Here is a 25,532-nt window from a genome sequence, read left to right as displayed (position 1 = left end):
TTAGTGTCCACGTGTACTAGCATATGCTGTATTAAATGAGTCCAAAGGGGAAATGTAAGTGTAAGAAAAGGAATAGGCAAGCATTTGTGAGGTCACAAGAAGTTCACATCTCCCCTCATCAAACTCGCCCAGAAATCCACTCAGTTCACTTCCTGCCTGGTGAGGTCACATCTTTTGCTTTTTTTTTTTTTTTTTCTCTTCCCTCTCCTGCCATCATTGTCCAAAAATACCTTTTAAACCAATTAGTGGAATTAATTTCACTTATAGCAAGTTAATTATTTTGTGATGGATGGAGACGAGGAGGACGATGAAAAGAGCAGAGGAGAAGAGGAGTCCTCAGGGGAGAGCTAAACTTGGACTCCTTTTTTTCTTCTCTCCATCGCTCTTCTGCTTGTTCTTCATCTCATCTTTTTTATGTGCTGTTTCTGTGTTCTATTAGTTGTCATCTTTTTTTTTTTTTTAAAGATGTGCTCCAATCTGTCCCTTTGGTTTAATTATTTCCGGTATACAAAAAGCTCCCGTGACAACAATGAGTCTCAATTGACCATTTTGGATATAATCTTTTCCAAGAGTGGAAGTAAAAAGGAACCAAGATTATGTGGTTGCACAAGTGTGCACACCCTTTAATAACTGGGCTGTGTGTTTGGAACGAGCACACATAAGAGGGTATGTACACTTGTGCAACCCCATTTTTCTCTTATTTTCAATTCCCCACTTGGAAAAAAAATGTAATTATGTTGCACAGGTTAAACAATGGTAATTAATATAAAAAGTTTTTGATGAGTGACAAAAAGCTGGCATTCGAACAAGGGTGTGTAAACTTTTTGTATCGGCTCTACATGTTAGCTCTCCTGTGCTGGAACAGTAAGCGTTGCGTGCGGACAAAATGCCACCGGGGAATCCAAGTTGGCACATTGTCTTGAGTGTAAAAAAAAAAAAAAAAAATGGAGGGACCATTATGCCATAAAAAAGACTTAGGAAGCCGTTTATTTTGGAACCTTTTCAATCTTTACGTTCCTCAACGCAATCGTGAATCACTCCGCGCTCTCCCTCTTTTACTTCTGTTGACTTGATCTCTCCTCTCCCGCTGTAGTAGTCGTTGCGGTTTTAAGATAGGATGGCTCCCATTTTCTCCGGCTGCAGGGGGAGGGAGGAAAATTGCCACGTGGTCTCACAGTATTCCAGTCTTTTACGCTACACGTCAAATTCCAGTCTCGCACTTTTGTCTCGTTTGTTTGGCAATTCTTTGCATAAACGCTTCCACCTGTGTGTGTGCTTTTTATCATTCCGACGATGGTGGTGAACGCAGAGCTACAACAAATGAGCTGAGATTTCTTCAGTCTAAATGTTTACACCAGGAACCTTTGCTGGAATGCACGGCCGGCCTATTTATGACTCGGAGATCCTGCCAGAACAATTGTTCCCTGTGTGTGTGTGTGTGCGTGTGTGTGTGTTACAGTCAACGCTCACACAAGAGCGGTAGATGACACGTCAGTTGTTTGTTACTCATCGGCCACAATGTTTGGTACAGCTGCCCAATCTAATGAGATTCAGTATTAATAAAAAAAAATTTGGACTGTAAGGCGTACTTTTTAATTTTCTCAAAAATTGACAGCCTGCCTTGTAATCAGGTGTATGTACGGATTTGACTTTGCAGAGGATAAAGAATATATGCCCATCAGTTTCTGTTTACAAGTGTTGCGCTACCATTTGTGTTGAAATATTTAGTGCCAGATGCTATTTGTCTGCCAAAGCTAAAGCTATTTGATTGTTTTAAAAACACCAAGTGGATCTTGTATCTTGAAAAACTGATCAGACACATGTCAAATAAATCTGCTACAAACATGTTAGACTTCTGAGGATTTTGGATTCACAGCACAGCCCCTCCCTCTTTTTTTTAAGCCTGTTCTGCCTGGGATATGTGTGGTCTGGGCAACAGCAATCAAACACCCTCTGATGAGACTTTGGCTGCACAGTGCAAAAAAGGCAGTGCGACGTGTTTTGGTTTTAGTCGTCGAGATGTCATCAGGACTCGTTGACGCGACCCGAAAGTGACACCAGCGTAGCGGTAGAGCATAACTGGGACATATGTTGAGTGGGTGGACAAGCAGAGAGGGCAGTTCAACGGGGGGTACCAATGTCCAAAATCGCAAACGCCATCTGTAGCACACGCCGCCCAGCCAGGCGTCCAATTGTACGTATCACATTGTGTGTTCACGCGTGTGTGTGTGTTGCCTCAGCGTGCTGGGACATCTCCCGGCCACCAGCAGCTAATGAGCTCCATTTAAATCCGGCCTCTCGTGAGCCTTCCTCTCGCCCAGTTTCTCCGCCCCTGGGGCCATCGTCTTTTCTGGCCTGGAAACGGCGATGCGACGGCGGCCATTTTGGCTCATTAGGAACAAGCGGCTGAGATGCGTTTTTGGGAATCAAGATCAGACAAACGCATGGTTGATGACTGTGTGTGTTTGTGTGTGTGTGTGTGTGTGTGTGTGTGTGTGCGTGTGTGTGTGTGTGTGTGTGTGTGTGTGTGTGTGTGTGTGTGTGTGTGTGTGTGTGTGTGTGTGTGTGTGTGTGTGTGTGTGTGTGTGTGCGTGTGTGTGTGTGTGTGTGAAGAACGGCTGAGCTTCACGACTCTGCGTGTGATGAGTCATCCTCCTGTAGCATCATCTTCTCCTCAGTCGCACTCCCAATATCCCATCTCCATTTTTTTTCTCCCTTCTATCTTTTTCCATGTTTACTTCCTCCATTACAACCCAACGGAAACGCTCCCGCCGACAAATGAACTTGAACCGCAATTCGGTCTTCGAGAATGTCGTCTTTAAATGATAATGCAAAGCTTGAATGTCTTGAAATTTTTATAACCTTGCTCATTGCGGGAATTCAAAAACATGCGCCACTGAATTTACGCCCTTGTTTGACTAATTAGAGTCACGTGTGAACTGAAGTGGCTCCAATGCAAATTCTCTTTGCTCAGCGTTATTTATTTATATTAGTCATTTATATGATTAAATGGTTCGGTCTCATTTAGCGCATTAAACATAAAACATCCACTCAGGCCATTAGACATCAACATCAAAAAGGTTTACCATTAAAAAGATTCCAACGCAATGCCCTAACCATTTTTTTGCTTCACTTGCGAGCAGGAATTTGAGATATGATTTGAGGTTATTGGCAGCAGTTAAAAAAGTCTTACAGTTGAAGTTAACAGTCAAAACCAAGAAAGTTAGCCGTTGTGTGTTTAAAACAATCACAGAGCATTAGTCGGTTTAGCTTAATGCTAACTAACAATGCAAAATTCCATAGATAAGCTAAAAAAAAGCATTAGTTTCGCTATCAGCCAGCCATAGATTTTTTTCTATTTTAAATTATTTTAATCAGAGCAAAAAACGTTTCCCAGCACATTCCAATACAAAAAAAGCTGGCGGTAATAGCTGGCGGTTCTTGTTTTAGTGACGTGAATGGCGAAAAAGAGTTTGAACACAAATGGTAGAGCAACACAGACAGATAATTTAACAACACTCATAAGCTTTTATTCTTTATCCTCTGTGAGGAACAAGTAATATTATCGTGTCAATCAAAGATGAACCTTATTATCATGGCGATAGCAGAAATTTCAAACCAGCACTTAAATGTCATCTTATTAGATTGCTTAAAGCGTCTTTTTTCATATCTGCTATATGACAGATTAAAAGTGCTCTGCAGCCGGTCCCAAGCAGCCCCTGATCATCAGGGGGACGTGTGGAGTCATAAACCAAACGCTCCCTCCGAGCCCGAGCCTCTGCTGCGAAGCTATGAGAGCGCATTCATTAGCGCTTTATGGCCTTGCAGACTCATCGCTTAATCACAACCTTACGTTGTACGCGTGAACCTTTTTTTCGCCGACCCTCCACGTTTGCGTACACGCCGAGATGTGGATGTTGGATGGCTCCCCTGCGGGTTGTTGTGATTCCGCATACGGGCTCCTCTTGAGATCACCGGTTTTGAAATGGCGTCGCTTTGGCTTCTGGTTTTCCGATGGCCGTTTTACTGATAGCCTTTGAAAGCTGTCATTTTTTTGGTGACTCTTCTGAGTGCTGTGTTTTGGTCGAGTGTACTGTTCTTCTCATTTGCCGGCAACCCCAAATTTACATCTGTTTCCTCTTTGGAGCGCGAGGAAAGTCAGCCACGGCTTGACTTGAACGCAACCCGAGTCATTCCCTCCTGGCTCGGGCCCAGTTGCAAGCTAGTCTGACAGAGACGCTAGTCAGAGCCAAGCTACTCCATCTGAAATCCTCTTTGACATTCGACACATGGATTTGTTTTATTTCATTTTTTTTTCACCCCTTCAATCCTGGCTAAAATAAACTTTGGAAAATCCTATTCTAGTCCCTATAGACAAAAAGATGGAATGAAAGATGTTGACTGCCAAGGAGGTAATATTTAATTGTGGGCATCTGCGATCGTTGACACAGTATAGTGAATAAAAAAATAATAATAAATAAATTATGCCAACATAAATGACCTATTTTCCACAAAACTGTTTTGGTTGTGAGTAGGTCAAGGAATAACTTTTGCTTCTAATTAGTGCTGAAACAATTACTTTCTGCCTCGAAGCTTCGGACCAATAAAAGGCATCGTTAGCAATATCGTTAGCTAATTTGCTATAGCCCACCACTTGTTTGTACACACATACTTTCCACTGCTTTATGAAGATAATGAGACCAAAATAAACATTTATTAATTACATTGCTAACAGAAAATGAATCGAGGCAAGATGACGGCCCGGGTAAAGAAACAGCAACAGTGTAAGCAGTAGGACACCTAAGTCTGCCTTAGTGCCGCTCGCATGCTAATGACCTCGACAAGGTCGCGTATTCCATTCTACGCGGTGAGGATGTGCGCAATTACTTTAGCGGAGGAGGAAGAGAGCGACGTATGAATGGTATCCAATCATAAGCGCGCTGCTCGCCCTTTACATGCGTCAAGGGGGACGAAATGGCGGGGAAGTCGAGCTAGTGTTGCTACATTTGCGTTTAGGACATTTTGGCTCCTTGGTCAAGTTGAGTGAAGAAGTCCCGAATCACACGCAATGAGAGACAGGTAGAGCAACGAATGCTATCTGGGTTACTCCGGCCTCCCATCTCTTCACTGCAGATGAATATTAATAAGGAGTTATTAATATCTGCTGCCTGCGAAGCGCGTGGCGGCTTCATGTGTGCGGGAGGTCGGCAGCGTGAACAAGCCTACCACCTCCATCGCCTCCTCTTCTTTCAGTTTTGACTTGCTCGTGACTACTTTGTGGTTCTACGCTTCCTTCGTGTTCTCGATCCCGCCTGATCGTCTAACACGAGTCAAAAAGTTTGTTTCATACTTTAGAACATTTGTGTATTCTGTACTGTTTTTTCATGCTGTAAAAAAAAAAAAAACATTTTTGATTTTTTGCCCCTTTTTACTGAATTAGAAATAATTTTAGGACATTTGTGTATTCTGTACTATATTTTTCATGCTGTAAAAAAAATTACATTATAATTATGATTATTTTCCCCTTTTTATTGAATTAGAAATAACTCCGAAAATTATTTTGATGCAAATAAAATAAAATAACATAAATTAAGGCAAATTCAGCTTCTAAAATTAATTTGATGCAAGCAATAAATTAAAATAAAATAACATGAATTAAGGCAAAGTCAGCCTCTTAAAGTGGTCTTGTACTATTTTGTTTCCATTTTTTAAAACGCACATTAGGGTCACCAAAGTGGGTATAAAAAGTCTACACACCCCTGTTCATATGCCATATTTTGGTGATGTAAAATAAAAAACACACACACATTCAGCACTTGACTGTGCGCCACTCATGCATGCTCCACATGTTTTATGAATAAATCCACGTGGCGTTCACAGGCGAGCCGCGTCGAGTGGCACGCCGTCAGTTTTGCTGTTAACCTCGCTCACAGCCGGCGCTTAATGCGCCTCCCTTTGTTGACGGGGCAAAATGGAACGTTTGGACCTCCATTGTGTGTCATAGACGGCAAGACTATTTGTTGAGCGTGAGCCGGAAATTGACAATAAACTGTTATTTTGTCCATTAGCATCCGCTGATGTTTGTTTAAATGGCGCTCATGCGGCATGTGCGCAGTGTGTTTTTCATTGAGTGTGTTTGTGTGAATGTTCCAAGGGGCTCAGGTGACTTCTGTGGGCCAGAAAATGGGCCCGCTGAGCATATAGATGCTTATTTATGTGCACACCAGAGCATTCTGCTGGGTTTACATGCACTAGAATGAATTTAAAAGTAGCAAAAGTCGTTTTCTTGTCCCATAATATACCTCGCCACTAAGATTTATGAAGATCTCTTTGGATAACGTTTGCAGTCCTCTGAAATAGCGAGGGAACTCCAAGGTGACGTGGTAAAATACAGCAAAACTATACACAACAATTTTATAGCCTGCTAGCGTAATGCTAACACATAATTTGAAATGCTAACTAGCTAGCGGTGTTATTAAGCAATGAATATAACTGAAAACTGAAAACAAACAGATAATGTGACTATTATCGCAGGCATATAATCTTTATCCCCTGCAAAGAACGATTCATATTACACCTCTTCTTTGTGTATTCACAACTGTGTGATACTGCCCCCAATGGCCACTCAAAAAATCTTTCACAAAACTCAATCTACATATGTAACAGAGCAAAAATCCGGACAATGTGAGCTGCGAATATCCCATCTAAAGAGTCGTCGTGGCCGCTCGTGTAGGTTTTGTCAGACGTCGACGGAGATTAATCAGCGGCAAACAGATCGGGAACAGTCGCTTTTCTTTGTACTCTCGGGAGATGGCACATGAATTGGATAAAAATAGTGTCGGCTTTTAAAGCGACGTTCGCGCTGACAGTGATAATGACGGCATGTCATGCCAAGCATAGAGGAAATGACAATCACACTTTCCTTGCCCAAATGCTGAAAGAAGTCTATTATGCCCCTTCAAGCTTATCATTATCGTTATTGTATTTTATTTGCACTTGAAACTGGCTGCTTCCTCGCCGAATTGGAAATGGCGAGCGGTGAATGTGTTCTTTCTTGGCACCCCTCGAGAAAGTTTTGCCCCAATCAGCTTTGTATATTTTTGAGTGCGTGTGTGTGTCATTTGAGAGCACTGAAGTGATAGCATCTGTCTGCAGTCTTTATCATTAAATAGATAACAGCTCCACTGACTTTATTTTTTTTCCTCTCTTTGTTGGCTTCACTTCCACTGTGGACTTCTTATCCACTTCCACCGTAACGACTTAAAATGTGGCATTTTCATATCTAGTTTGAACATCTTGGTACGAATCAAAACGTGGAAAGGGAAAGTATTTTCTGTCTTTTTGTTTTTTAAATGTGTGTATAATCTGCTGCAGGGTGAACATTTTGGTTGATTCTCATTGGGGTGTCATATGTGGGTGGAGAGCGGGGATATTATACGTGTCTTTAATCTGGCTAAGTAGGCAGCTCGAAGGATCCGCTCTGGTTTTTATTCACCGGGAGTGTAATCTGCTGGAGATTATTGTAATGCCGGCGGTTACTCTCCGGCGAGCATTTTGCGATTTGACACCTCTTGTTGGAGAGTCACTATGGACCACGCTCGGTTACCTGTCGAGAGTTTGAAATCGAAATTTGAAATCAAAATTTTTTTTCAATTTTAGCAATCTCAGTTTTCATTTCTTTTGGTTTCTCCATTCCAGGCTCCGACTACTCGCCCCCTCCCACCCTCCCTCGCCCCGCTGCGCCCGGCTTGACCAACGAGCACCCGGGCGGTGGTGACCGCGATGGAGGCGGGGGCGGGGTCAACCACGGCGTGGCGGGAGTGGTGGGCCTGGCACCGGAGCACATCGCCACGCCGGGCGCCGCCCTGAGCTGGCAAGCCGCCATCGACGCCGCCCGCCAGGCTAAGATGATGGGCAACGCGGCCTCGGGCGGCACGGCGGGGCTGGCGGCGGGAGGGGGCGGGCCCATCTCCACGGCCAGCTCCACGCAGCGCAAGCGGCAACACTACAGCTCCAAGCCCAAGAAGCCCACCACCACCACGGCCACGCGGCCCCCGAGAGCGCTGCTCTGCCTCACTCTCAAGAACCCCATTCGCCGGGCCTGCATCAGCATCGTCGAGTGGAAGTATCCTTTTGTGACATAGCTGTTGCCATGGCAATAGTTTGCATGTTGAGAAACTCTTAACTGTTGCTTACTTCGAAACAAACAAATCACGAGTTTTCTGGCGAAAAAAAGCCAATTCACAGACAACTTCGACTTATTACCTTATCATCGACTACAAAAAATATTTAATTCCCTCCCCAAAAATCGATACACTTCTTCCACAAAGAAAGCTGATGGAAATCTTTTTTCTAATTTTTTTTTTTATTACATAATCTTCCAAATTTTGCAACATCATGTATTATTCCTCCGCATCTAAATCACTTCATTATTTCTCACGCACAAACACAAACATCAAAACACCTTAGTCGAAGGAATAAATAATTTCATTGTTTTTTTTATTTTTTTGGGCAGTGAGAGGAGAAAAAAAGACTAAATATATGGAAGAATAACTCCCAAGTGTCTCTTTTCTCCTCCTTGCCATCGGCCGGCTCGCTGGCTTAATCAATCCGCGTGCCCTCCGGCTTTCAAACACATGTGGGCCCCCTCTTCGTCCTTTTTGCTTCCTCTCCCTTTCATCCTTTTTTGTTTACTCACATGCGGATTAAAAAGCCGTTTCGTTTCTCCGTCACACTTCTCTCTCACTGCGTTCATTCTCCATCCCGAGGGTCCTGCCTCCTACGCTCCTGCCCCCCCCCAATTTAGTATCCCTCTGATTGTACAATAGCCTTTCTTCTTCATGCTCTTCACCTCCTCCTTTTTTTTTTTTTTTTTTAAGATCCATTGTTTCCTAGTTTTTCTCCCTTTCCGGATTAGCGGTTGGGAAAGGTAAACTTGAGGGATGAGAAAAAGAAAGCGGGGGCGACGGAATCAAGTCCCGCAAGCTTTACGTCGCTTCAAGGTTATCGTGTATTTAAATTAACGTAATTCTTTGCCATCCCAGTCGGGAAAATCCAGGCCTCTCAGGATTGACGTAGCTAATATACATATTTTTGTGCTTTTTTTTTCTTCTTTTTTCATAGCTAAGCAGTTATAGTCGATTGCGGCAAACAGCAGGCGCCAATGAGTTCGCAGATGATTACCCACAATTCCCAGCATTAATCATGCAAACAACTCTGAAGGAGAAGGAGTTGAACAAATAGCATGCGAGAAGCAATAAATCTCCAAATTACACTCAATTTGGAGGTCAATTTGAATTGGACGCCCTTCATAACTTGCTTCAAGAGGCGGCCGATCCCCCAAATTCCTCCTCGGTGACTCCTCCTGTTACCATGACAACCAATACTTCTCTCAACAGGTCTGTAGGGACTGTCTGAGCATTGTGCTCACGTGGCAATTTAAATTCATTCTTTATATATAAATAAATAAATAAAAATACATATATAAATGAATAAATAAAAATGGGTGTAAAAATGAGGCCAAAATTAATACACAAAAGTCCAAACCAAGGTGTACCTAATGAACTGTCCTGTGAGTATGCACTACAATACTGAGCTCAAATAAAAATTTCATAGCGCTATTGTGAGCATTGTAGGGTGTCCACAAATCTGAATATGCGGCACAATTATAGTGTGCAAGCCCGGTTATCACTCTGAAAATTCCTATTAAATCCCCAAATGTGCGATACAGTAGAATGAGTTCCGTCGAGATTAGCGGAAAGTCCTTATTGACAGTATTCTTTTCCCGGCTTGCTATTTAAACCAGGAGTCAGATAAAACGATTCAATTTTCTTTTCTTTTTTTTCCCCCTCCTTCCTAAACATTACAGCAGCTAGCAGATTTATCATTGCGTTGATAGAAGCTTTTTTTTTATTATTATTATTATTATGGGTCAGGATCCGAGAGCCTATGAGTCACCAGGCCCGTTTGCATGTTCTGATTAAGTGATTAAGTTTGATACATTTTGCTCGCTCTTGTGGCTTGAGGTCAAGCCTTAATCCAAACATAAACACAAAACCGGAGCAAACATATCCGTCTCTGTCTGCCGGCTACTCTGAAAACTCTCTAAAATTTATTCTGTCAGCAGTCCATCCATTTTTGAGTTTTCAAACCATTAAGGCTGTTTTGACGGCTACAGTAGAAACAACATAATCCATCACTGTAAAAAAAAAAACCAAAATCTGTTTTTTTCTCTTAATTTTTTTTTTTTTTCCAAATACATACAAGAAAACATAACCAGAATTAACCCAGAAAATAGCCCACCATCATTTTTATGCTAGGTGTACGCGCATGCGATAGCTAGCCGAGGAAGAACGAAGGGATGAAAGGAAAGCGGGAGAGGTGGAGGGGTAGAAGGGATAATTGCGCTGATGAAAAGCAGACCTCCTCTGGCTCTCCTTCACGTTCTCTCGCTGGCTTTCGCTCACTCGCCCGGCCCAAAATAATGAGGTCACTTGTCTCTCAAGGACCTCCAAAAAAAAAATAGGGGGTCTTTCCTTCTTTCCTCCAGCCACATCCTGTCTTCCACGCGACAGCACCCATATTTGGGCATGCGGGCTCACTCTCGAACAACACACGCACACACAAAAGCGAGCCTATATATCTTATCACGAGTGTCTTTAATGTTGTTCCTTGCGTGGACAAAATGATGTTTTCACTGTTAAGATTGAAGCATTTATCAGAGTGACAAATTCCACCTGTTACTAAACAGGGATGCTCGCGTTCAAGAGCGAATCTCCCTGGAAATCGATGGCAATCTAAGTAAGACGAATGGAGTCGCCCAGGCTTGTATATTGCGCCCGTATTGTTGTGTATTCCTTAATCCGCCTCCTCCTCTCAGACCCTTCGAGATCATCATCCTGATGACCATTTTCGCTAACTGTGTGGCCTTAGCCGTCTACATCCCCTTCCCAGAGGACGACTCCAACGCCACTAACTCCAATCTGGTGAGTAGCGCTCAGGTTTTGAGCACCGGCGGAGAACAAATTTTACAAATGCAAAAATGTTTTTAAAAAAAAATCAAAATGAAGATTCATTATCGGTTCTCTATGGTGGACAGGGAAAACAATAAAAAAAAAAATACCCAAAAGTCAATTCATTATCTGGCCCGGCATATTTTTTGGAGGGAGGACAGTGCCCTTTCGGCCCCCCCTCTAGCTCCGCCAGTGTGTTTAATCAAAATATTGGAATACGTTGACGATTTTAATTGGAAAATGCTACTACATTTCCTGTGAACTGGCTTTATTTCTCGCTCTGGATTTAGCTCAGTCAATTTGACTCAACTTGTTTGTAATATGTCATTGAGATCAAAGTCAAAGAATGCTTCCCCAGATGAATTCCCAGCCGGCTGTTTGGTTACTTAGCGTGTTTGGTTTGGGAATTGCTTCGGCACTCAGCGGAATGCCGTGTGCGCTGATGACGTCCTGAAAATATCTTGTATAACAGTCGATTTTCCATTTGGCAAAACCCGAGCGCTCGCTAGCGCTTGACTGGAGCGCCGCGTGTGCGTCATTGCTTGCGAGTGTGTTCGCGAAGCCGCTAATCCCTGCGAGGCCGCGTAACATCTGTCACACTGTCCTTTCTTTCATTCTTTCGAAGAATGCGGTTGTCACATTGGGACTGATACATTTTGTACTCGTGAAAATCTGTGCCAAAACAAACCGTTTGGTAAACTCAAATAATTTACTGATGATTATCCTCCATCCATTATTGATACCCGATATCGATATCAGCCTAAAAAAAAAAAAAACTTTCAAATTATGTCAGTCTACATAAAATCTAGAATATTTTGACATTGCCGCAGAATAATACCGCCGGGCATATTATTGATGCCATTTGAATAAATGAATGATGATTCTTGATGCGAGGAACGGACAGACCGTGCGAGTCGGTGGAAAAGTAAATACGGGCAGCACAGCTGTTGCCCACCTCCCCCTCGTTACAATACGCACATGCTACGTTAGAAGCGCGCTCACTATTTCCGATTTATCCGACACCTCGCTAGTCACATTACGATTCGACCGAGCGAGGTCTTAAAATTCTAACCGTGTGTTTTATTCCAGAAGAATATATAGTCTATTAAAACCACCTTGCCATCAGTATGCACCTGCGTGACTCACTGTGAGAGCCGCTCGCTCGGCAGTTTGCATAATTAATGTGAACTGAATGGACGCTTTAATCATAGTACAATTACCACAAACACGCCTGCTGTTATGCTAGTTTGTATTCTTTTTATTTATTTTTTTGCGAGAAAAAGGCCAAAGGCTCCATTCAGTGTTTTGTCCAATTTGCCTCTTTTTTTTTTTTTTTTAAGTGATACACAAAGAACCAAAATGAGGTATTTTCAATACTTTTGCTTATCATTTGGTGTACTGTAATCTTATTAGATAAGCTGACACAGCGACTGAAAACACACACACACACACACACACACAGTTTACAATACTTATGTAACTCCTCATAGCCGTCGTATCGTGCCCGTTTTCTATTTCCGTCACGCATCCCATAATGAGCCACCCCATCTCCTTGACGACGCGGCCAATAATAGCAGCGCTAGGAGAGGGAGGTTGTCATGGATATGGTAACCGTAGCGATGCTCCTCACATCTCCTTGCATCTCCTGGCTTCACAGAGACGGAGGAGTCGGAAAATGCGCAAAAGTCTTTCCCGCTTGTGCGCTTTTGGCGGCTGTTATTGTTTTAATTAAAACTTTATTGGCCCGCCGAGACGTTAACGTTAGCCCCACCGGTATTCGTTGATAAATCGCGACTGAATCCATGCATCGGCAAACAAACGTGTCGCTTGTTAAATTGTAAACTTTAATCGAGTGATAAAATATGCGGCTGTAAAGCTTTTACGGCCGGCAAAGTATTTATTTGTCGGCATTAGCAAAACACGCACGCATAGATGCATTACTCTTTGCACGATGGGGTGACAGAAGGGCGAAGGGGGCGGAGCATAAGTATTCTCACGACTAGGTCATCTTGCATTGATGAATTACTAACGACACAAACACACACACACACACACATAAATAATACAATACAATACACAATACAACATTATTCAGTTTTTTAAGAGTGTATCATTTTGAAGCAATGTTAAGCCAGGCCAGAAATGGAGTCAAAAGCTGCTTTTGGTTCTGTTTGAGCATGTCAACAATCCCAATTTTGCGACATGAGATCATGTAGCCCATTATAATTGAATCTAAATGTGCTGGAACCCCTGAGTCATGAGAGGTTCCTGTATTTAGTGACTAAACAGCAACGATAATAAAAGCCACATCGCGCCAATGATCTCCTTGCCGAAGTGAATTTTAATGTCGGTCATTTGCGAATATTCACGTCAGGGACAAGATGTCGCTGTGTCGTTTTCCACCGTTTTTTTCGCCCTCGCTCGTTTGCATCTTGAAGGCATCAACGTCTTGGCGGCGAGGCAGCACGTGGGGAGAAACAGACCCACCATCCCACCGCGCATGGTTGCCATTGCATTGTGTTAACAAGCTGGCGCAAAACCTCGCCTCGCTGTTTCCAAGGCGACAAGTTCGATGACACTTTCCACTCTAACTATTTATCAAATCTTTTTAGAGGTAGGTCAAGCATGTGATGTACAAACAGGAACTTCTCTGTATATATGTAAAAAAAACAAGGAATGTAACCACCAATTGGAGACAGCTTGCATGCGTGGGTGTGATTTGATGAGGACAGTATCGAAAACAGGAGTTTTTGAGCTTTTCCGCTCTGTGGCTTCTGTGCAGGAAGCCCCCTCATTTGCATGTCTAGGAAAACACACATAAACACAGGTCAAATCCTGCTTAATCAAACCAGCTGTAAAAAGCAAGCAGCCTTAAGAATAGCCCCCTAACATGATAGCATGCTAACGGTTAGCAATCCGTATTCGCGCAACTAGCATTACAGCATCTGACTGACTCACCTGACTCATGCTATTCTCATAAGTACAATATTAATTATAGAGCGCTTTTTAGCCTTATTTAAAAAAAAGTATAAGCAAATATGTGTTTTGTGTGAGAAGACTGGAACGGATTAATGTCATTTCCATTCATTCCAATGGGGAAAGACGATTTGAGACACAATGGTTTTGAGTTGCGGGCATGGTCATGGAACAAAATAAACAACTAGCCTTATTTGTCAATAGAAGTAATTAGTCAACTGTTTAACTAATCGGTTCACTTCTGATTATGTACACCATTTTATTGTTCAGTGACTTTTCATACACGATTACACTTCTATAAACATAACGCTATGTTTAATATTGTCGTCTGTGTCATACTGAGAGCTGGTTCTAATATTTCAAAAGGCAATCCATTTTTTTTTAAATCTTTACGACTGCGCTTGTATTGAATCTCATTACATTCTACAACTGCACTTAATGTTGGAGCTTGTATCAGTGCTGTATATTGACCCAGAGTAAAGAATGAGACGTAGCACACTCCAAACCTGAGATACTACATTATGTTCGTCTGACTGTGCAGTTTTTTCCGTCTTTGGCTCTCACCCAATATAGCACGTAGAAAATATATAGTTTGATTTATCTGGCCTACAAGTGGCTTGGACACGGCAGGATGCTCCGTGCTATCATGCTGAATAATCACTAATGCGTTCCTGCAACGGGGGTGCGAGATGAGAACAGGGGACAGTGTCTACTTACACATCTGCAAAAACGATACAAGTTCTATTTTTGGACTGGAATTTCAGAACTGTTCACTCTATGTTTCCTGCACATTGTCCCAGTAATTAAAGTCCCTTTGCTTCGTCTTAGTGGAAGTAGCGGCAGAATGATGAAAGAGCAGAAAAGGAAGCGCGTCACTAATGTTTCCTGTTAAAATATTCAGACCAATGCCGCATGGTGCGTCACCCTGTCCCACGCGGACACGAAGGAGTGCACCTCCCCACCAAAAGAGGCACGCAGGAGCCGGCAGCCATATTTTAGCATGCTGAACTTCCTGTTCACACACTGCTCTGACTCAAAGCGACTAAATAATTTAGGGCAGGTGAGAGAGTGCGTGAGTAAATCCGAAAATTTGAGCATGGATAAAAAATGTGCCTAAACAGGCTACCGTGAGGAATTGAAATGGGAAGTCGGGATTCAAAGATTAGTTTCTAAATAAATTTGTTTCTTTATCTGTTTTTTGCGAGTTGAACTTAAGGGCCTGTGTTAGCATCAACGTGAGTTTGTTACTATTTCTAGTCCTCTTAGCTAGCAGTTAGCTACCTAGCTATGCTTACACCCTGAAATTCCCTGGTTGCCACAACTGACAGAACAGTTTGGTGTCATTATACATATTGATGGCGCAAAAAAAAAGCCCACGGCCCATCTGAGGCCCAGAGGAAACCTGAAATCCTGTTAGCATGCAAGCTAGCTGTTGGCTAGCACCTCACGGAAGTCAACCAATCAGCAAAGTTAGCGCTTTTCCACATATATTTCTTCACAGAAACCGTAAAAGTTGGAGTTACTGGGTAAAGTTGTTCAGTTCAACTTTTAACTTTAAGCTCTGAGCCTTCGGCGTTCCGCTTTTTTCCTGTTGTTAAACTAACACATTTCTTACTGTTTCATCTTCCCGCGTGGAGTATTTTTCGACAAATCAAAACTGAAAAGACCCGACCGCTAACCTTCAGCGTTCTTTTCATCCGTGCCGCCCGCACTCGGCGCTATGAAACATTAACAAGCCGCTGTCGGCAGGAAGGCGGAACTTCAGTCACCTCGCAACACGTGCAACTTGTTGAACGCAGCGACTGGACGCAGCACATCGGGGAGAATCGAGGCGGATCTTTAGATGAGAAATGATGGCTGCTGAGATTCAGACCGTAAACGCTCTTGTCCAGCTGTAAATTCCACACGCGGATCCAGCTTGAGAGTATCTGGCGCGACAAGATTCAAAAAGCAGTAATTCCTGTAAAGAAAACAATTAATCAGTTTGTGCACCTTTAAGTGAACTCTATCAGCGAAATGAACTCGAGTGCACCTTTTTTTGACAAGCTTAAAAAAAACACCCACACGGCAAAAAAAATTACTGGCAATGAAAATGCATTGTGGGTTTCCACTTATGACTCATCTACAATCATTTGTTTCACTCGGGTACAAATGTTCTCGCTCGCTTTGTCTTTTCAGTGCGAATCAAAAAAATGGCGGCGCAGGTTTGCAGCTTGACAGAAAATGTGTGTTGGAGGTGCGTTTGTATGTGTCCGTGTGACAAGTGGCACAAAGTAAGTGGGACATAAAGTAAAGTCCCGTCTGATGGCAGACTATTTATGACCCCAGGCTGAAGTAGAGATATGTCAAGAGGACTGACAGTAAATAGAAGGCGATGGAGCAACTGGTCTCACACAGACACACACACACACAAAAACTAAACGCACAGGTCAATGCACATCCGAGAGACGCAGACAAGTGGCAAGCTGTCGCACTGAGTCAAGCACTCAATCTATATAGGATGTCCATCAAGCTACCTGACAGGTGCACTAGAGTGTGTGTGAAATGATTATATTTTTATTTTTTTTATTGACTTTATGGTACTATTAGATAGAGGGTCAAAGATAAAGATAAAGATAATGTTGGGGTTATAGTGTAGTGCAGGGGAGTCAAACTCATTTTTTTCGCGAGCCGTATTGTAGTCATAGCTTCTTTCAGAGGGTTGTTATGATTGTCAACCCAAATAAATGTATGAGCACCTCATATTATATGCAATAAAAGCTACAAAACAAACTGACAAATAACTCATTTTCAAATCAGACGAGTAAAAACTGGTCAAATATAAAAAAAAAAAAAGATATTAAAAGTGAATTTGCAATTCTTGTAATGACACACGAATTTGATGCACAATTAGTCTTCGCGAGCCACATAAAATGATGTGGCGGGCCGTATCTGGCCCCCGGGCCTTGGGTTTGACACCTGTAGTGTAGTTTGTTGTAAATTTGTGCAGATCTCGTCGGTCGCCATGTGTTCTTCCACCAAGATGTGGTTTGTGTTTCTATCTGACTAAACCGCCATCGGCATCCTTTTCAGTCTGTTCTCGGATTCATTGGGTGGTCTGCATGTCAGTCATGAGGACTATCATTATCTCAGTAGGCATGTATTATTCCACTATTGGCTGACTTTTCAGTCATTCGTGAATCACTGGGTTGTCTACATGTCCGTCAGTCACGAGCACATAACGGCAAAGATGAGCCTCGGCAGCTTGATATGCAGTCGCACGTCGTTTCGTCTGAGTTGAGTGGATAAATGTTCGCAATAAACGCATCATCGACAAGAGAATAACCTCACTCAAGTGGGCTGGTTTCAATTAACGGGTGGGTTTGCCACCAGAGGGCTTTAACCTCGCTATCAGACATATTGAACAGCCATCATGGCGGTGGCGCGAGAGACCACGCAGAGTGAGTCGTTTGGATGGCGGCCCAGACAGATGGAGCCCGACGCCAGGATAGGGCGATAACGTAGCCCAGAGGACACGACAGGCGAAACACGCACGTGCAACACACCGCGGGGAAGCGAGCGGTCTTGTCAGCCTTGCTTCCAAATATCAATGTCAATGGCCGATGATTGCAGCGAGGAGAGAACCCTTGTATGTGTAGCTAGCATGTCGTTAAGACTCGTTGCGCTAATTCCTCTCCAATTAAGCTGAATGTAACACGAGGACCATTGAAGGGGCCCGAGGTACAAGATGAGACCACTCGGAACCCCCACGCAAACCTCACTCCACTCACCACTCAAACAATCCAAGTAATCATCATTACCCAGTCGAATACGGCCTTTAGCATGAGCGCTAATATTTTCTATAATTACTCTTTCATTCATATTAAAGGGTCGGAGTTAATAAATGTTTTGATTTTTTTTTTAATACCTCTTTTGGTAGAGTTATTTAAAAAAACTGAAATTAAATGTTAGCCACATAGTCAATCAACAATAGCTAGCTAGCTAGCGCACATTTGGATTCAGTTTTAGCTCATAATATCGGACTAACGTGGTCCGTGGCCAACTTTGAGTATGTGTAAAGTAAAGGTGAAGAAGAAGAAGCCTGATATAGAAACAACCACGTAAAGTAACAACCAAACTGCTAATGGCTGTTAACCAGCTAGCTTGCATTCTATAGCCTTATAATGCAAAATTAGCACTATCTATTTAGCTGTATATCACATATAACCACAGAGAGCCAAGCAGCTCACCCGTGCCAAAAGCTGCTTGTCTTTGTAATACCGAATAGTCTGGACCGAGTACAAATATGTCGCCTGGATTTTTAACGTCGTGTTCACTGTCTTCCCGTCCTCCTCGCCATTAAAACGTCAAGACAACACCGAATATGTTGCCTCCGCCGTCCTCGCTTACCTTCTTTTCACCAAACATGGTCAACGGCTCAGCGCGTGATAAACATCTCTGTCCCGCTCTTGCTCTGCGGACACAATGTAACCAAAAGCTGTCTTCTGTCACCGCTCCAGAACTGGAGTGTGAAACTCTCAGCGGGAGATCAGTTATCTTGGCTCGTTTACGTGCTGACTAACCACTTATAAATGTCGCGGCGCACCACTCGAGCATGCGTTTTTGCCTGGCGGATCCACTAAAGGTTGACAAAAGGCACTAAGGTGATCAATAGAGACATTAATATAATGGCCGTGTCACTTGATACAACCATTCCTGTACATTTTTAACCACGGAAAGGTGCAAACAGATCCCCAGAGAACACTAAGCAGTCTTGACAAGACACTAAAACTCCAAGTACATCATCTAAAAGAAGACTTTTTATTTCATCAAGTGCCAGTTAAAAGATTAGACTCTACTGTAAAACCAAGCCGCAGGCCTTCATCCCAATTTAAAGGGTGACCTTTAACACTGAATTTAAAGAAAAATGCATCTTCAATTACAAGCATGCCCCCCCCACCCAACACAAACACACAACACCACACCATCCATGACATTAAATGTGAAGCTGTTAAGCTCAGTCACCAAGGCAACCAGCTTGTTGCCAGGTAGCAACTGAGCGAGAGATGGAGAGTACGAAGAATTAGTAAGATGAGAAAGATCAAATTAGACAGACGTGACAGACAGTGTCTATCATTCAGCCTTCGTTCTGTCTTTCACGTGTGTGTAACAATTTTAGGAGTGTCAGCCGAGTTGCAATACATGACAAGCAAGATGTGGAATTATTGTTTGAAGTTCTATGCATTTGGGGGGAGGAGCTAAGCTTAGCACGTTGCTAGCAGAGGAAGTTCTGAGAAAAAAAAATGGCTGTCGTAGTATGTGGGTCAATTGAAAATTTTGCAGTAATGGAGGGAGGCCTGAATTTTGGTTGCCTATTTAAAATTACTACCGCATTTTCCGGACTATAAGGCGCACTGGACTATAAGGCGCACCTTCAATGAATGGCCCATTTTAAAACTTTGTCCTTATATAAGGCGCACCGGACTATAAGGCGTACCATTAATGCATCATGTCTGATTTTTAATCCAAATCAAATCATTCTCCATTTTATCTTTTTTATTTCAAATTCAGACACAACAAATTACTTTATAATCACAAAATAATTATCTATAGTCTTTTTGGTTCATGATTCATAGTCTTCAATGGGCCACTTATGATTGATTTCATGACACAATGCTTCGGGCCAGTTTAAATTTAGGAATTTGGTCCATATATAAAGCGCACCAGACTATAAGGCGCACTGTCGGCTTTTGAGAAAAAAATTTTAGGTGCGCCTCATAGTCCGGAAAATACGGTATTTAAAATTACTTAAATTTATGATTTTTTAAAATTTTTTAATAATGATTTAAATTCAAAATCACTATTTTAAATTGTACTAAGTAGGATGTTTCCTGCTACCGTATTTTTCAGATTATTTGACACATTACTGCACATTAAATGAAACAAACCAGCAAATAAGTCAAACTTTATTCAACTTCAATTCAAAATCCACCTGATTATAAAGCGCACTGATACATTTTGAGCAAACCAAAGCAATTCAAATCTGCCGTATAGTCCGAAAAATGCAAAGGCAACAATCCCGTCACATTATGAATCGACATTTTCCAACTCACAGCGTCATTTCAACTCCATTAAATCCCCAAATGAAAAGCTTTGTGAGAGTCGCAGCGCACTGGTGTTAAGCTGGCATGCTGCAGTGAACAACCTTGTAAGATGATGACACAACTCAATCTGTCTGTGAATGGACTGATAAGTGATTCGCCGCCCCCTCCCCCCGATCCCTTCTCGCGCGTCTGCGTGTTTCATTAAATTGGACTTGATTGAAGATTACGACGCTCGTTCGCCCACGTGCGGATGAGGTTACGTCACAAACGGGCCGATCTGCGCTGTCAGCCTTCGTTCGCTCTCTGACGAGCCCTCGCGTATCCTTCCGCGCCATTTGGGAGACTTTTCAACACTGCATCATCGTCAGACACCTCCATTTTGGAGAACCCGGAGAATAAACCTTGCGGAAGAATTCCCAGGAGGCAATCAAGGCCTCCTTGGAGTAATTCCGATTCTCACGGCGACTGAGCATCCCAATCATGACACGGCAGATTGTGACTTTTTAATATGACACAGCGTGTTTACACTGCAGCAGAGCAGGAGGGATGGTGTGTGTGTTGGATTAGATCACAAGTAAATTGAAGATGGCATTCTAATTAAATGAAGGAACGAGCGAGGAGAGAAATTACATTAGGAGTAAAAAAAAAAAAGGACCCGCGCAAGCTAGCCTGTTAGCACAAGATTCCGCGTTTACAAAAATTCATGCAGTAATAATACCTCACATTGCCAGGAAACAAGATATCCAAAAGGCATTCCACTATGGAAAGTGGCGAGACAGAAGTATTTAGGGACAGAATTCCCAAATACACCATTTTGTGTTCATCTGTGGCTTTAAAACAACTTCACTTGATAGTTTTGGCCCAAACTTGGATTAGTGGCAGGTGGTATTTGGTCCAAAAACAGTAAAAGCAGGCACCAGCTTGTCAGTATTTTCCGTTATTATATACACACACACACACTCACGCACACATACACACATCAATTTGTTTGATATACTGTAAGAAAAAGGAGCGTTTACGGGAAGAATGGGCGGAGGGTATGAAAAATCCAAATATGGTCGCAGGTGTCGCCGGAATGTCCTGGCAACCTCATAGCGCGCCTCCGCATGGTTTTATAACTGCGGTCAAGTCGGACAGAAGACGCACGCACACGCGCCGCTTCAGAAAGCAGCTCATTAAAAACAGACACACACAGTCTGCACACACTTCAAAGATGCTTCTGTTTTTATCTTGCATCCTTATGCATTGGCATCATTAGTGGCAGACAAGCGTCTCACTGTGGACGGAAACGATCAGGGGGCGGGCTAAGAACAGTTTTGAAAAATAATCGGTTGTTTTATTTCCTCCCCGTTCAATTTTGCGATTTGTTATACGATTAGTAGCAACAATAATGTAATCTCTATTAGACTAAAATCAATCCAAATAAATTTAACTAACTGATAATAATTGCTAATAGCTAGCATGTAGCATCATTTTACATAACAAACATCTCCCACAACATCCATGCAGGCTGCTTGCTGTACTTCATCTTTGATTTGATTTGCCGCAAATGTGCAAGTAAAAAAAAAAAAGCTCTGTGGGCACTTTTGAGCCTTTTACACGGAGGGAAATATTTTATTCACGCCGAGCCAATGAGTTAGCACTTTTTCCGCGCGTGCGCGTCGCTACGGCCACGCTGGGGGGTCTCGCTTGATGATGTAAATTGTTGAGTTGATTTACGGCTTTGATTGCGATGGGAATTTAGGCGGGTGGCACTCGGGACACACGTGTGCCGTTTAAGTGCTTTTCAACAGGTGTGTGCTGCAGTCAGCATAGATTAGCCGCCGGCCACGCAAAACCACTCACACACAGTTGAGCGGTGTCCCGAAAGCCTCGTGTTAGATGTCGAGTGACCTGTCGGACTCGTCCCGTCTGTCCTTCAACTCCGATTAAGTCAAACCGCGTTACCCAAGAGGCGGAGCTTGTCATGTCTGCAAAGGAAAAAGCTGAATCAACACTGGGACTCTTTCGCTTACAGTCGTCTAAATTTATTAGTAAATATTCATTCAGTTGGTATAAAAAGTCTACACACCCCTGTTCAAATAGGTTTTCATGAGATCTAAAATTTATCCTGTCAAATCTGTCTTGTCAAATAATGTGTTTGCACAAGTGTGCACACACTCTTATGATGACATTTCTTCCAAATTCCTGAGCAATCTCAATTTCTTGATCATAAAGAAAAGCCAACAAGCTCGCAACCAACCTTCAAATTTCCAAAATTAATGTTTCGTCTCATTCACATATTTTGAACAATATAAATCTCCACCTTGACACCCTCATCCCGTCATCTGTCCTCCTTCACTCATCCTCTCCTTCCTTCCTCCCCTCCGCCGAATACTTTGTCACTCCCCCCATCCATTATTCATGGCGCAGTCACAGTCGGCATTAAAGGCCCTGGCGATATCGCTACGGCAACGACACAGCGGCGCCAGTCGCGGTAGGCAAGAAGGCAGCAGCAACCGCATTGGATGATGGGAAATTGGGTCACCTCCCAGGAGCGGGAGAGTGCAGGGGTGCAGGGGAGGGAGGTCGCTGAGGCACACACGTGCGGACTCACGCACGCACACACACCTGATGGATGTCCTACAAAAGTATCAGGACGGGAAATGACAGCAAGCTGTTTCTTTGGCCATTGCGGGGTTTTGTTATGGAAAAGTTCCAAAATATTAGGAACACTTCTCAGTATGATAATTTGATACATTTTAAAAAAAAAAAACATGCCGACTCTTATGTTCCACTTAAAAATGGTGAACAACAGCAGTCCCGGTCCACGTGTCCAATATTTGAGCGTCCCTGAATGCATCACAGCTTCATCTGCAAGATGTCATAGCTTTTCTCTGCGCATTTCCACGTGTGGGCTCACATTAAGAGCAGGAACCTTTATTGATCCTGACCATTCTTCCTCCCACCGTTCACTATCGCAACCACGCGTGAATCATCACAGGAATTAAAAACTCGATGTCAAGTAGGCCTAAACGGTGAATTCATTAGAGAGAGGAAAAATTGAGCACCGTTGGCCATTTTACACAATTCGCATCTCAATTATCTCAAAGCTTTCAAATCCTTTCGGAGGAACCTCTTATCTACGCTCCTTTGAGGAGGCTATGGATTTAATGAGGGGGATCAATATAGGAATATGGGCCTTCACCGGGTCTACTTCATTACTTTATCTAATTAAAAAGATGCATTCAGGCTCTACATCACAGTTTTATTCCGTCACATGTCGCCACCGCTTGAACATTCAGTCATAAAACACACACGTACGGTGACACAAGTGAGCAGATGGTAAAATGTCAGCGGATGGTTCAGCACCATGACTTTGCATCACATTGTCGTCACGCTTTGCGCCGCAGGGATGTAGAAGTGAGTGACGCCAAAATATTTTTACGAAGTAAAACCATATAGTGACATTAAAACCGAAATGGAATCGAGGTGCTGCTCTTCTCAACCTCCTCCTTTCTCCTCCGTGTGCTCTGTGGGAGCTGGAATGTGGGTCGATGTGAGGCAGAGGTGGGACAGTTTTAGATAACTTTATTAAAAATATCCCTCTCTATATCCCTCCTCACTTGGCAGTATGCGTGTGTCTCGCCTTTACCAAGTTAACTCTCAAATGGAAGCTTACAAAACTTACTTGAAACTTGGTGTACCTAATAAAGTGGTTTAATCAATTACTATATATATATTAGTCCACTAATGACTATCCAGCAATGGAGGAGGAAGAGGAGGAGACGGAAGAGGAAGCAGGCTGGCTAATGAATGTGCTAGCACAGCTGCAATCATTTATACTCTTATCTTTTATTAGCAGTGGAGGAAAACCTCCACGGCGTACAAATGTCACGTCAAAAAATTCATTTTAAGACAAAGTGTTGTGAGTTAATAGCGGAGACGCTGTGCGGTTAAAAATAGAAATTGCAGAGTTGTATTTTTATTTGTTAGGGGGGTTCATATTGAGTTCCGTCGGAGCCTCACGGCAGTTGGGGATTAGTCCAATGTGGCGTAGCTACGAAATGTGCAGCCAAACAAGTAGCATGTGACGCAAACGCTAAATTTTAAGTTGGCTAGCATCCGCGTCTCGGGCCAGGCCGCGCCGCGCCGCTAACTGGGGTGTTTCTTCTCCCCTGTGGGAACTGGAAGAGGGAACAGAACGATATTTCAAATTTTTCATAATGACTCCCCAGGCGACTGCTCGTCGCCTGTCGGAGAAAGATTTGAGGTGCCATCTGTGTGCAAAACACGCAATTAACTAAACGCTCAGAATGACTTATCTGTTGAGTTATCTGACATACAGGCGGCGTATTGAGTGGATAAGCAAACACAAAAGGGCAAAGCTTCGTTCGTCTCTGTAAGTGCTCAAACACCCACGAGCACCGCGCACGTCCACGGAGTCTATTCTAAGGTACACGCCGCTTTGCTTTAAACAAATCACAGACCTCCATTGTTTAGATACGCAAGTGCATAGATGGATACACCACGCTAGCCGCTGTCTATTAATAGAACCTTCCTGAAAGTTAGGACAACTTTAGTTACACAACGTAGTAAAAAAATGTGTATGTGCCTAACAGATAATTGGAATAATTGGTGAAGTCACGTGGCCACTTTATTAGGCACACCCATTGTATATACTTACAAAGAGAGCTAGCGTAGCGCGACTTTTTCATTGCGTAACAATTCTTTCGCCTTCGTAAGTCTCGATAAGAAGCAAAGTTGTACACGTGCTACGACAAGCGCACTACACAAAGCAAAACATGGAGATAGATGTTTGTTACGATGGGCTCCATTACCCCCTCAAGGATGATTAATTGACGTCATGGTGTTCATTGATCACACCTGCGACGGCGCCCGAGGCCTTTTGTCGCACGCCGAGCAGGCTGTCACAGAACACGAACACTCACACAAGCGGTTCTGTCGTACAAGCTAGCTAGAGCTAAGCTAACTAAGCTAGGAGGGTTAGCTGCTGCTACTTGTAGCGCTCTCGCTCATATTAAAAAAACAGCAACGTTAAGCCATAGCATGTCGATTTTTCACCACGCTATTCAAAGCTAGCAGTTGTTTAATGGAATGTTACCTCAAGGAAAGGACTGAAGGGGAAAAAAATCTTTTATGGAGGGAAGTCAAGGTTGGGGCAGAGAGAAGCTGGAGAAGCAAAAAATGTTGCTTGTCAGGTGATGAATGAAGTACTAAAGTGGGTCAGTGCCCTGTCACAGCGCTGTGATTAAAAAGAACTTGTTGGATATTTACAATTCAGGCAGAGTAGGTAGCCTGTTGGGAAATTCTGTAAAATATTTTTGCTAAGTTTTGCTATCCTGAAATTCCTGTATTTTTATGCTAACTGTATTGTTTATTGACTTAAAAACAACTCAGCAAATTGTCTGCCCGGCAACAATGCAAATTGATATCAAGGGTTATGTACTATGAGGCATCA

General features: G+C 43.0%; 1 protein-coding gene and 1 long non-coding RNA gene across 4 annotated transcripts in view; one reads left to right on the top strand and one right to left on the bottom strand.

Moving 5' to 3' along the window:
• Positions 1 to 25,532, top strand: part of cacna1c (calcium channel, voltage-dependent, L type, alpha 1C subunit) — an 87,411-nt gene that overhangs the window by 19,695 nt on the left and 42,184 nt on the right. For all 3 annotated transcript variants that reach the window (XM_049761532.2, XM_049761533.2, XM_049761531.2), the window contains exons 2-3: positions 7,699 to 8,125; positions 10,880 to 10,985. In XM_049761532.2, coding sequence (XP_049617489.1) covers positions 7,699 to 8,125; positions 10,880 to 10,985 — 533 coding nt within the window. The remainder of the gene's footprint in view (positions 1 to 7,698; positions 8,126 to 10,879; positions 10,986 to 25,532) is intronic.
• LOC125992474 (uncharacterized) lies at positions 11,240 to 18,815 on the bottom strand. Its single transcript, XR_007489648.2, has 2 exons — positions 18,378 to 18,815; positions 11,240 to 15,948 (listed from the first exon to the last, which is right to left on the bottom strand). It is a non-coding gene; the product is annotated as an uncharacterized lncRNA (long non-coding RNA).

This window comes from Syngnathus scovelli, chromosome 22, assembly GCF_024217435.2.
Source record: "Syngnathus scovelli strain Florida chromosome 22, RoL_Ssco_1.2, whole genome shotgun sequence".
Taxonomy (NCBI): Eukaryota; Metazoa; Chordata; class Actinopteri; order Syngnathiformes; family Syngnathidae; genus Syngnathus; species Syngnathus scovelli.
This window is presented reverse-complemented; position numbering and strand designations above follow the sequence as displayed.